The 12,362-nt window shown below is 47.4% G+C and overlaps 1 protein-coding gene across 2 annotated transcripts in view; it reads left to right on the forward strand.

The window, feature by feature from the left end:
- Positions 1–12,362, forward strand: part of LOC147109620 (DNA repair protein RAD51 homolog 1-like) — a 120,284-nt gene that overhangs the window by 22,348 nt on the left and 85,574 nt on the right. For both annotated transcript variants that reach the window (XM_086003712.1, XM_086003713.1), the window contains exon 3: positions 6,272–6,409. In XM_086003712.1, the coding sequence (XP_085859838.1) occupies positions 6,272–6,409 (138 nt within the window). The remainder of the gene's footprint in view (positions 1–6,271; positions 6,410–12,362) is intronic.

Here is a 12,362-nt window from a genome sequence, read left to right on the forward strand (position 1 = left end):
GAGTGGATGATCCATCTCGGCCTACTCCTAAGGTCCCCACCATCACAGAAGCCAGTCTTCAGACAATTCGATTCACTCCACATGATATCAAGAAATGGCTTGAGTGCATTGGATGCAGACTACCAAACACAATCACCTCATTGTTCACCACACTTGCATCCAGCTTTCCTTCCTTTAGCACCTGACAACATCCTGGCTGTCATGCTGAAGACCTGTACTCCAGTACAGCTGCAACTCTGGCATCTATCTGACAATGTGGAAAATTGCCCATGTGTCAGCTGTGGCTCAGTTGGTAGCACACTCGTCTGAGTCAAAATGTTCTGGGTTCAATTCCCATTCCAGGGACTTGAGCACACAAATCTTGGTTGATACTCCAGTGCAGAGCTGAGGGAGTGCTGCACTGTCGGAGGTGCCGTCTTTCGGATGAGACGTTAAACCGAGGCCCCGCCTGCTTTCTCAGGTGGACGTAAAAGATCCCATTGCACTATTTCGAAGAAGAGCAGGGGAGTTATCCCCAGTGCCCTAGCCAATATTTATCCCTCAATCAACATAACAAAAACCGTTTATCTAGTCATTATCACATTACTGTTTGTGGGAGCTTGCTGAGCGCAAATTGGCTGCCGCGTTTCCCACATTACAACAGTGACTACACTACTTCAAAAATACTTCATTTGGCTGTAAAGGGCTTTGAGACGTCCGGTGGTTGTGAAAGGCTATAAAAATGAAAGTCTTTCTTTACGTATGTCCTGTCCACAGAAAGTAGGACAAATCCAATCTGGCCAATTACCGCCCCATCTGTCTGCTCTCAATCATCAGCAAAGTGATGGAAGGTGTCATCGACAATGCTGTCAAGTGGCACTTACTCGCCAATAACCTGCTCACCAGTGCTCAGTTTGGGTTATGCCAGGACCACACGACTCCAGACCTCACCAGCCTTAGTGTAAACATGGACAAAAGAGCTGAATTCCAGAGGTGAGGTGAGAGTGACTGCCCTTGACATCAAGGCAGCATTTGACTGAGTGTGGCATCATGGAGCCCCAGTAAAATTGAAGTCAATTGGAATCGTGGGGGGAACTCTCCACTGCCTGGAGTCATACCTAACACAAAGGAAGATGGTTGTGGTTGTTGGAGGTCAATCGTCTCAGCCCCAGGACATTGCTGCAGGCATTTCCCAGGGCAGTGTCCTAGGCCCAACTATCTTCAGCTGCTTCATCAATGACCTTCCCTCCACCATAAGGTCAGAAGTGGCGATGTTTGCTGATGATTGCAGAGTGCTCAGTTCCACTTGCAACTCCTCAGATAATGAAGCAGCCCGCCTGCATGCAGCAAGACCTGGACAACATTCCGGCATGGGCTGATAAGTGGCCTAACATTCACGGCACACAAGTGCCAGGCAATAACTATCTCCAACAAGAGAGAGTCTAACCACCTCCCCATGACATTCAATGGGATTACCATTGCTGAATCCTCCACCATCAACATCCTGGGGGTCACCATTGACCAGAAACTTAACTGGACCAACCACATAAATACTGAGGCTGCAAAAGCAGGTCAGAGGTTGGGTATTCTGCGGCGAGTGTCTCCCCTCCTGACTCCCCAAAGCCTTTCCACCACCATCAAGGCACAAGTAAGGAGTGTGATGGAATACTCTCCACTTGCCTGGGCAAGTGCAGCTCCAACAGCACTCAAGAAGCTCGACACCATCCAGGACAAAGCAGCCTGCTTGATGGGCACCCCATCCACCACCTTAAACATTCACTCCCTCCACCACTGGCACACTGGCTACAGTGTGTGCCATCAACAAGATGCACTGCAGCAACTCGCCAAGGCTTCTTCGACAGAATCTCCCAAACCGCGACCTCTACCACCTAGAAGGATAAGGGCAGCAGGTGCATGGGAACACCACCACCTCCAAGTCACACACCATCCGGACTTGGAAATGTATCACCGTTCCTTCGTCGCTGGGTCAAAATCCTGGAATTCCCTCCCTAATAGCACTTTGGGAGTACCTTCAGTACAGCGACTACAGCAGTTCAAGAAGGCGGCTCACCACCACCCTCTCGAGGGCAATTAGGGATGGGCAATAAATGCTGGCCATGCCAGCAATGCCCACATCCCATGAAAGAATTAGAAAAAAAGAGGAATGATTGTGAGAGGCAGGAAAGGGTGTGAGGGCAGAGGCTTGGGAAATGGAATGGACCCAGTTAAGGGCCCTGCCGACACTCTGCTTTCTAGAGGACTGCTCACTTTACTTTTGTGATGTAGAAACCTTGGCTGAGGGAAAAGGGCAATATTTTAGAAACACGGGTCTGGAAAGTGGAGTCATCCCTGCAGATCCGATGAAGAAAAGAATGCACTCTGCAGGAAACTGGGTGAGAAGAAACATCATCCGATAGGATTTGGATTGGAAGAGGGTCTTTTTGATGATCTGTACAAAGAAGGTCATGGCTGGAACACATGCGGTTCAACAACTTTTATGTGGTGGAAGTGAGTGGAATTGAAAGCGATATTGTTCAGTGGCTGAAGTTATTAAAGTCAAGTTGAGCCAAGTGGTCGTGGGTGGAGACTGGTTGCACTGCTTTTCAAGGAAGAAGTAGAGGGAGACCATGCTGATGAATGTACGTCCATGGTGAAAAGGAAACAATTAGTAAAATCATAAAAGCAGCTGAGGGGTCACAGATGTAGGTGGATAGGGACTGGGCAAAGCAGGGGTGGGAGTAGAATTAGAGGGACAGTTAGTTTAGTGAATCAGTAAGATCTCTGAGGTAGTGGAAATCTGGAACTCTGTCCAAAAGGCTGAGTCAATTGAAATTTTCAAGTCTGAGATTGCTAGATTTTTTAATTAGATAAGGGTATTGAGGGATTATGGGGAAAGGCTGGGTAAATGGAATTGAGATACAGATCAGCTGTGATCGAATAGAATGGCATAACAGCTCAAGATGTTGAATGGCCTGTTTCTATGTTCCTAAAAGATAAGATCAGTCGTAGTCTGGAAAATGATGACTGGTGCTCACAAATCGAGTCATGGTCCAGAGGTTTAAGACACTTTAAAAGTGGAGGAACAGAGAGAACTAAAGTGAAATTGCACATACCTTTTAAAGTGTAGCTGGAAAAGGTTGTAAAGGCAAATGTGATTCTGGATTTTACACATCTGGGTAATGATTGTGAAAGCAAGAAATGATGCTGAATTTGTACAGAACTTGGTCTGACCACAGTGGGAATATTGGGTGTCATCCTAAGTATCCCATTATAAAAAGGCTGTTCGAGCCATGAAAAGCGAATGACTAAAATCGCTCTAGGAAGCAGAGGTTGTAGTTAAAAAGAAAAAACACAAATGCATTGCATTTATAATGGTGCCTTTCACAGCCTCGGAACATCCCAAAGTGCTTTAAAATCAATGAAGTTCTGATGAAACATAGAACATAGAAGATAGGAGCAGGAGTAGACCCTTCGAGCCTGCTCCGCCATTCAATGAGATCATGGCTGATCATCCAATTTCAGTACCCGGTCCCTGCTTTCTCCCCGTACCCCTGGATCCCTTTCGCCTTAAGAAATATATCCAACTCCTTCTTGAATATATTTACTGAATTGGCTTCTACTGCCTTCTGTGCTAGAGAATTCCACAGGTTCACCACTCTCTGGGTGAAGAAATTCCTCCTTATTTCTGTCCTAAATGGTCTACCCCTTATCCTTAGACTGTGACCCCTGGTTCTGGAGCCCCCGACCATCGGGAACATCATTCCTGCATCTAGTCTGTCCAGTCCTGTCAGAATTTTATAAGTTTCAATGAGATCCCCTCTCATTCTTCTAAAGTCCAGCAAGTACAAGCCCAATCGACCCAATCTCTCCTCATACGTCATTCCTGCCATCCCAGGTATCAGCCTGGTGAATCTTCGCTGCACTCCTTCCATGGCAAGAACATCCTTCCTCAGATAAGGCGACCAAAACTGCACACAATACTCAAGATGTGGTCTCACCAAGGCCCTGTACAACTGCAGCAAGACATCCTTGTTCCTGTACTCAAACCCTCTCGCTACGAAGGCCAACATACCATTTGCCTTCGTAACCGCCTGCTGCACCTGCATGCTTACCTTCAGCGACTGGTGCACAAGGACACCCAGGTCTCGTTGCACTTCTCCCAATCTATTGCCATTCAGATAATAATCTGCCTTCCTGTTTTTGCCACCAAAGTGGATAACCTCACATTTATCCATCTGCCATGCTTTTGCCCAATCATCCAACCTGTCCAAATCATCCTGGAGTTTCTCGGCATCCTCCTCACAGCACACACGCCCACCCAGCTTTGTGTCGTCTGCAAACTTGGAGATATTACATCTAGTTCCCTTGTCTAGATCATTAATATATATTGTGAATAGCTGGGGTCCAAGGACCGAACCCTGCGGTACCCCACTAGTCACTGCCTGCCACTCGGAAAAAGACCCATTTATTCCAACTCTTTGCTTTCTGTCTGCCAACCAGTTCTCTATCCAAGTCAATACCTTGCCCCCAATCCCATGTGCCTTAACTTTCCACGCTAATCTCTTATGCGGGACCTTATCAAAAGCCTTCTGAAAGTCCAAATACACCACATCCACTGGTTCTCCCATATCTATTTTATCAGTTACATCCTCAAAAAATTCCAGTAGATTAGTCAAGCACGATTTACCCGTTGTAAATCCATGTTGACTTTGTCCGATCCCGTCACTGTTTTCCAAGTGCTCTGCTATTACATCTTTTATAATGGACTACAGCATTTTCCCCACCACCGATGTCAGGCTTACCGGTCTGTAATTCCCCGTTTTCTCTCTACCACCCTTTTTTGAATAGTGGGGTGACATTAGCTACCCTCCAATCCATGGGTACTGTTCCAGATTCCATCGAATGTTGGAAAATGATCAGCAATGCATCTACTATTTCTAGGGCCACTTCCTTAAGTACCCTAGGATGTAGATTATCAGGCCCTGGGGATTTATCCGCCTTCAATCCCATCAATTTCCCTAACACCATTTCCCTACAAATACTGATTTCTTTCAGTTCCTCCCTTTCATCAGACCCCATGTTCCCTGACATCTCTGGGAGGTTATTTGTGTCCTCCTTTGTGAAGACAGAACCAAAATATGTTTTCACTTGGTCTGCCATTTCTTTGTTCCTCATTATAAATTCCCCTGATTCTGACTGCAAGGGACCCACGCTTAACTTCACCAATCTTTTTCTCTTCACATATCTATAAAAGCTTTTACAGTCAGTTTTTATGTTCCCTGCAAGCTTACTCTCGTATTCAATTTTCCCCTTCTTAATTAATCCCTGTGTCCTCCTTTGTTGAATCCTAAACGGCTCCCAAGCCTCAGGTTTACTGCTTTTTCTGGCCAAATTATATGTCGTCCTCCTTGGATCTTATGTTATCCCTAATTTCTCTTGTTAGCCATGGTTGAGTCACCTTTTTTGTTTTATTTTTACGCCAAACAGGGATGAACAAAATCTGTAGTTCAGCCATGCGATGTCACTGACTCCAAGCTGAGTTCATTCTTCACATCTGTTCTTTCACCAAAACCACCACCTTACTATCTCTGGCCCTGTCTCTCCCCTTCTGCTACTGAGTCCCTGCTCCATGCCTTCATTACCTCGTGGCTCAGTGCTCAGGTATTGTCCTACCTTGTATCCCTGCTTTCACCCTGCACAAGTTGCAGTTTATTCAGAATATTACAGCTTGTGTTCTTGCACACTCAAATTCCCTGCACTTCCATTGCCATCACCCCCACCAGGCTGTACTGAGAATATATTTCTAAATCCTTATTCACCCCATCAGATGTCTCCACAGCTTCACCCAGTCCACCTCAATAACTTTGTTCTGCCTTCTCTCCTTTTTACACTCTTAACTTCTAACAACAGTCTGCTGCTCATTCCCTATACTCTTCCCTCTACCAATAGCAGCCGCTTTTGCAGTCACCATGCCCCTGCCCCCTGGAGCTCCCTTTCAAAGTTTCTCTGCCTTATCTCCTCCTTCCCTGCTTTTACAAACCTATTACTGTAAAGACTTTTCTCAGTTGTGTTTTTGCCCTGCTCTTAGTTCCATTTTACCTATTCTTTTTCATCCTGTTTGGTGCCTGTTTTATTCTGTGATCCCTAAAGCACTTCAGGATGTAGTAGTGCTGCATAACTGCAAGTTGTTGCTGTTATGTGAATTGTAATTCAGCTTTAACTTGTAGTGAATGGATTTTAAAGCAAGATTGTTATCCCTATAAAATTGAACTGACTTTGCTTCTATTCTCAGCAATGTGGGATCAGTGCTAATGATGTGAAAAAACTGGAAGAGGCTGGTTTCCATACAGTAGAGGCAGTGGCCTATGCCCCAAAGAAAGAACTGCTAAATATCAAGGGCATCAGTGAAGCTAAAGCAGAGAAGATACTGGTAAGAGTGGAACTAAACCCTGTATCCATTTCAAAATATATATTTTTTAAGTAAGACCTGAAAGGACCTGCTGTCAAGCTGCTCCTCCCTGAATACTGTCTAATAACTTATGTGCAGCTAAAAAGTAAAAAGTTCTAGATTTTATATGCCAGCTTTTTGTGTAAAGTTTTTAGCTCACATACTGAAATAAACTTTTTGATATTAGGCTATGCCCAACTTAATTATTAAACCTACAAAACTAAGACAATCACTTCACTTTTTTAAATTTTTGTACTTCCCAAAGTCTTCCTTTTTTGTCATTGCGCATTCCTTTCGCACTCTTTTTCCTATTTTTAAAAATTATATTGAAAGCTGTTTCTGAGATTTGCATCTAGAAAAAACAACAAAGCATGGTTAATGAATACAAATGATTTACCACAAAATCTAAGCCTTAAAAGTGTAAATATGGTCTGAATCACCTTGGCATAAAGCCATTTGAGTACGCTTAAACATATTGGCCTGGATTTTGTGGCCAGCGATGAAGGGATGGCGCTCGCTGCTGACCTCGAAGAAAGCTGCCCACAAAGATTTAGTGGGCTCTGTGGTGTCGATTTCCACCATTAAGTCATCAATTTCATTCTGGCGTCATCTATAGGGGATCTCTGCCGTCCAGGAACAATGAAGTCACCAAGCAGGCTGAGTAGCCAATCAGATTGAAGAATTCTCAGACAGCAAACCAGGAGCTAAAAAGCACAGATTATCATTACTTTTTAATCATTTTACAGAGAGCAAAATAAAGATTGGGACATAAACCTAGGAATATGGCAGAAGCTGAAATATCATTAACTTAAAAAAAAAAAAACAACACACTATTGTAGGTATTCGGGTTCACCAATTGTAGGTGTTGGACGAATGCCTATCAAATAATCGAGGTCGACTCCAGGAGAACAATCAAGTAGTTCTTTAATGCAAGAATAATCGAATTCCAACAGCTGGCTGAGATCGATACAGGAGAGCCATTAAGCAGGTCTTAACCAGACGGAGATGCCACGAGGACTGACTGGTCAGTCCCGGGGGTTGCGTCATGACGTCATCGCGTTTTCTCGCGCTTGGGGCGGTCACGTGATGTGCGGCGTGATGTCATCGCGTTTGCCCGCGTCATCGCGTTTGCCCGCGCTCCCAAAGGGGGAACGCCCCGCACAGGCAAACTGTATCTATACATCGTTAAAGGGAATTATGACCGGTAAGTAAGGGACACTCTGTGGCACCGCTACATGCGCCCCCCCCCCCCCCCCCCCCCCCCCCAGAATTCGCTTTAACGGACGTCAAAAGGTGAGGTGGTCTGACGAGCCTGTCCGAACGACTCCTGCAGTCTCGAGACTGCTGGGTGTCTGGCGGGCGGTTGTAATTGGGTTGGCGTAACGACAATGGGTAGCTGCTGGTCAGGCGGACGATCGGACCTGGTGTGCCGTAACGACGATGGGCAGCTGATGGTCAGGCGGGTGGTCGTGCTGTCTCGACGTGGCGGGCGAGGTCGAAATATGCTGGCCGACTCGTGGTGGCTTGCCAGCTGGGCAGGCGCGGACTATGGCTCTGTCGGTGTTGGAGAAAAAAAAACCAAAGTCCCCAGTCTGGCGAAATCTGCAGGAATGCCGAACGGGCGATCCAGGAGGAAATGAACGTGGGTCTAGGCAGGTCGGTGAACTCGCCGACAGGCGAGCGAACTCTTCGGCAGTCAGGAACGCACGGAACGGTGCGTGCCGTAGTGCTACTACGGTAACATAGAGAGCGAACCGTTGCTGCGTTGATCAGTGAACTCTTCGGCAGTCGGGAACGCAGATGAGTGTGACCCGATGCTGTGGTGATCGGTGATCAGTGGTGACAGCAATGTTCGCGTGGCCGATCGCGGCCGCGGGATGCCCGTTGGACCCGTCATCGGTGGTCGCAGCATCAGTAGATGTTTGCTTTTGTTGAGGGGAAAACTGTAGAGAGGGCGGCAACGCTTCTAGCTGTTGTTGATTTAGGGGGAAAACTGCCAGGAGGGCGGCAATGCTTCTAGTTGTTGTTGATTTAGCGGGAAAACTGCCGGGAGGGCGGCAACGCTTCGCCTTCGCGCCGAAAAGCGTGGTAGAGGAAACAGACCAGCAGGCTGACGGGCTGGTGCGGCGTCGGCGGGGGATGGGTCCTCGTGGTTTGTGAGGAGCAAATCTTCGTGGTTTGCGAGGAACGGGTCCTCGTGATTTGCGAGGGAGGAATCCTCGTGGTTTGTGAGAGAGGAGCCCTCATGGTTTGCGAGGGGCGGGTCCTCGTGGGTTGCGAGGGGCGGGTCCTCGTGGGTTGCGAGGGGCGGGTCCTCGTGGGTTGCGAGGGGCGGGTCCTCGTGGGTTGCGAGGGGCGGGTCCTCGTGGGTTGCGAGGGGCGAGGCCTCGTGGGTTGCGAGGGGCGAGGCCTCGTGGGTTGCGAGGGGTGGTTTGCGAGGACTGAGTTCTCGTGGCCTCTCCGCCGGGGCGCGCTCCGATCCCGTGAGCCCGAAAACATGCTGCACCCGCGCTGGGAGGGTGTTATACTTACTGTTCTGCCGTGGGGTTGTCGAAGAGGCTGACGCTCCGAAATTCGGTAGAGCTGTCGAAAACGGAGACCGTATCCAGGTACGTGGTCTGCGCTGTATCGATGTTGTATAGGGCGAACGGGGCTTCTACCAGAATAAAGCACGAGGGCGATTGCTGCTCCCAGTGTTGCGATAGCTGAGCGAGAACGGCTGTAGCTTCCATGCGTGCTTCTTTCGTGAAAAACGTTCACGAAAAACAGGGTCACCAATGTAGGTATTGATAAGCTCCCGTCCTCACGTCGTTGGTCACCAATTGTAGGTATTCGGGTTCACCAATTGTAGGTGTTGGACGAATGCCTATCAAATAATCGAGGTCGACTCCAGGAGAACAATCAAATAGTTCTTTAATGCAAGAATAATCAAATTCCAACAGCTGGCTGAGATCGGTACAGGAGAGCCGTTAAGTAGGTCTTAACCAGACGGAGACGCCACGAGGACTCAGTCCTGGGGATTGCGTCATGACGTCATCGCGTTTTCCCACGCTTGGGGCGGTCACGTGATGTGCGGCGTGACGTCATCGCGTTTGCCCGCGCTTGGGGCGGTCATGTGATGTGCGACGTGATGTCATCGCGTTTGCCCGCGTCATCGCGTTTTCCCGCGCTCCCAAAGGGGGAGCGCCCCGCACAGGCAAACTGTATCTATACCTCGTTAAAGGGAATTATGACCGGTAAGTAAGGGACACTCGGTGGTACTGCTACACTATGGATTTTTTTATCATGGAATGGAGGCAATGAAACTCCAGAGTTATTAATTTAGTTTTTCAGGGCTAGGGATGTTGTTCAGTAATTATGACTTAGTATGCCGTTAAAAACTCAGTTACACCTCATTCAACAAGGCTTAACATTTTTAATGGTTTTACAGCGAGAATCGTACGTAAAATGTTGAAGTTTAGGTCAAATCACTGATTCTGTGAAGACTGCAACAGCGCACACTGTAGAAGAATCATTACAGCTCGGTAGGGGACCATTTGGCCCGTGCCAGCTCTCTGCAAGAGCACTTCAGCTAGTCCCAATCCCCTGCCCTTTCCCTGTAGCCCTGCAAATTTTTCCCCTTCAGGTACTTATCTAATTTCCTTTTGAAAGCCACGATTGAGTCTGCCTCCATCACCCTTTCAAGCACTGCATTCCAGATCATAACCACTCGCTGCGTAAAAAAGTTTTTCCTCGTGTTGCCTTTGGATCTGCTGCAATTCACCTTAAATCTGTGTCCTCTGGTTCTCGATCATCCCGCCAATGGGAGCAGTTTCTCTCTATCTACTCTGTCTAGACCCCTCATGATTTTGAACACCTATCAAATCTCCACTCAATCTTCTCTACTCTAAGGAGAACAACCCCAGCTTCTCCAGTCTATCCACGTAACTGAAGTCCCTTTGAACCATTTTTGTAAATCTTTTCTACACCCTCACTAAAGCCTTCACATCCTTCCTGAAGTGTGGTGCCCAGAATTGGACACAGTGCTCCAGTTGTGGCAGAACCAGTGCTTTATAAAGGTTCACCATATCTTCCTTGCTTTTATACTCTATGCCCCTATTTATAAAGCCCAGGATCCCATATGATTTTTTTAACTGCTTTCTCAACCTGCCCTGCCACCTTGAATGATTTCTGCACATATACCCCCAGGTCTCTATGTTCCTGCACCCCCTTTAGAATTGTACCCTTTAGTTTATATTGCCTCGCCTCGTTCTTCCTACCAAAATGTATCACGTCGCACTTTTCTCAGTTAAACTTAAACTTAATCTGCCACGTGTCCGCCCATTCCACCAGCCTGTCTGTCCTCTTGAAGTCCATCCCTATCCTCTTCACTATACTTACAAGTTTTGTGTCATCCACAAATTCTGAAATAATGCCCTGTACACCCAAGTCCAAATCGTTAATATATATCAAGAAAAGCAGTGGTCCTAGTACAGACCCCTGAGGAACACCACTGTATGCCGCCTTCCAGCCTGAAAAACAACCGTTCACCACTACTCTCTGTTTCCTGTCACTTAGCCAATTTCGTATCCATGCTGCCACTGTCTCTTGTATTCCATGGGCTTCAACTCTGCTGGCACGCCTATTATGTGGCACTTTATCAAATGCCTTTTGGAAGTCCACGTACACCACGTCAACCGCATTGCCCTCATCAACCCTCTCTGTTACCTCATCAAAAATTCAATCAAGTTAGTTAAACCTGATTTGCCTTTCACAAATCCGTGCTGGTTTTCCTTAATTAATCCACACTTGTCCAAGTGACTGTTAATTTTGTCCCGGATTATCATTTCTAAAAGGTTTCCCACTACCGAGGGTTAAGCTGACTGGCCTGCAGTTGCTGGGTTTATCCTTGCATCCTTTTTTGAACAAGGGTGTAACGTTAGCAATTTTCCAGTCCTCTGGCACCACCCCCGTATCCAAGGAGGATTGGAAGATTATGGCCAGTGCCGCCGCAATTTTCACCTTTACTTCCCTCAGCATCCGAGGATGCATCCCATCCGTCCTGGTGACTTATCTACTTTTAAATACTTTCTAGCACCTCCTCTTTATCAATTTTTATCTCATCCAATATCTCAACTGCCTCCTCTTTCACTATGACGTCGGCAGCATCTTCTTCCTTGGTAAAGACAGATGCAAAGTACTCATTTAGTCCCTCAGCCATGCCCTCTGCCTCCATGCATAGCTCTCCTTTTTGGTCCCTAATCGGCCCCACCTCTCCTCTTACTACCCGTTTACTATTTATATGCCTGTGGTAAACCACTGTTATTGTTATTCACTGTTGTTGTTGTTGCTGCACACTGTTGTACCTATGCATGTCTCGGCTGGCGCCACCCACAGGCCCAGGTATAAAGGTGATTGACCTGCAGCCCCCTGCCTTCTTGGAACCCAGTCAACCACGAGGGGCATGCTCTGTTCTTTGCTAATAAAAGCCTTTAGTTACTCTCCTAACTCTCCGTCTTTTATGAGTAATTGATAGCGCATCAATTTTATTAGCAAAAACAAAATGTCGACAAACGCTGAACAGCAGGCTGGTGCACCAAACGCTGAACAGCAGGCTGCTGCACCAAACGCTGAACAGCAGGCTGCTGCACCAAACGCTGAGCAGCAGGAGCTGCTGCGAGCCCTCAGACCAACATGCCTGGACCTAGACCCCCAAGAAGCGGGTTCGGCTACCAAATTCGCGCATTGGCTGCGTTGCTTCGAGGCCTACCTGCAAGCCTCAACTGTGACCCTGGACGAAAACAAGTTGGAAATCCTGGCCTCAAAGGTGAGCCACCAAGTTTATACAATAATCCAGGACGCGACGACCTGCGCGGCGGCTATCGATCTGCTAAAAGGGCAATACGCACGCCCAGTAAATACGGTCTATGCCAGGCACCTCTTAAGATCCCGCAGA

Source organism: Somniosus microcephalus, chromosome 12 (genome assembly GCF_052327205.1).
Source record: "Somniosus microcephalus isolate GS21.2 chromosome 12, FLI_Smic_1.0, whole genome shotgun sequence".
Lineage (NCBI taxonomy): Eukaryota > Metazoa > Chordata > Chondrichthyes > Squaliformes > Somniosidae > Somniosus > Somniosus microcephalus.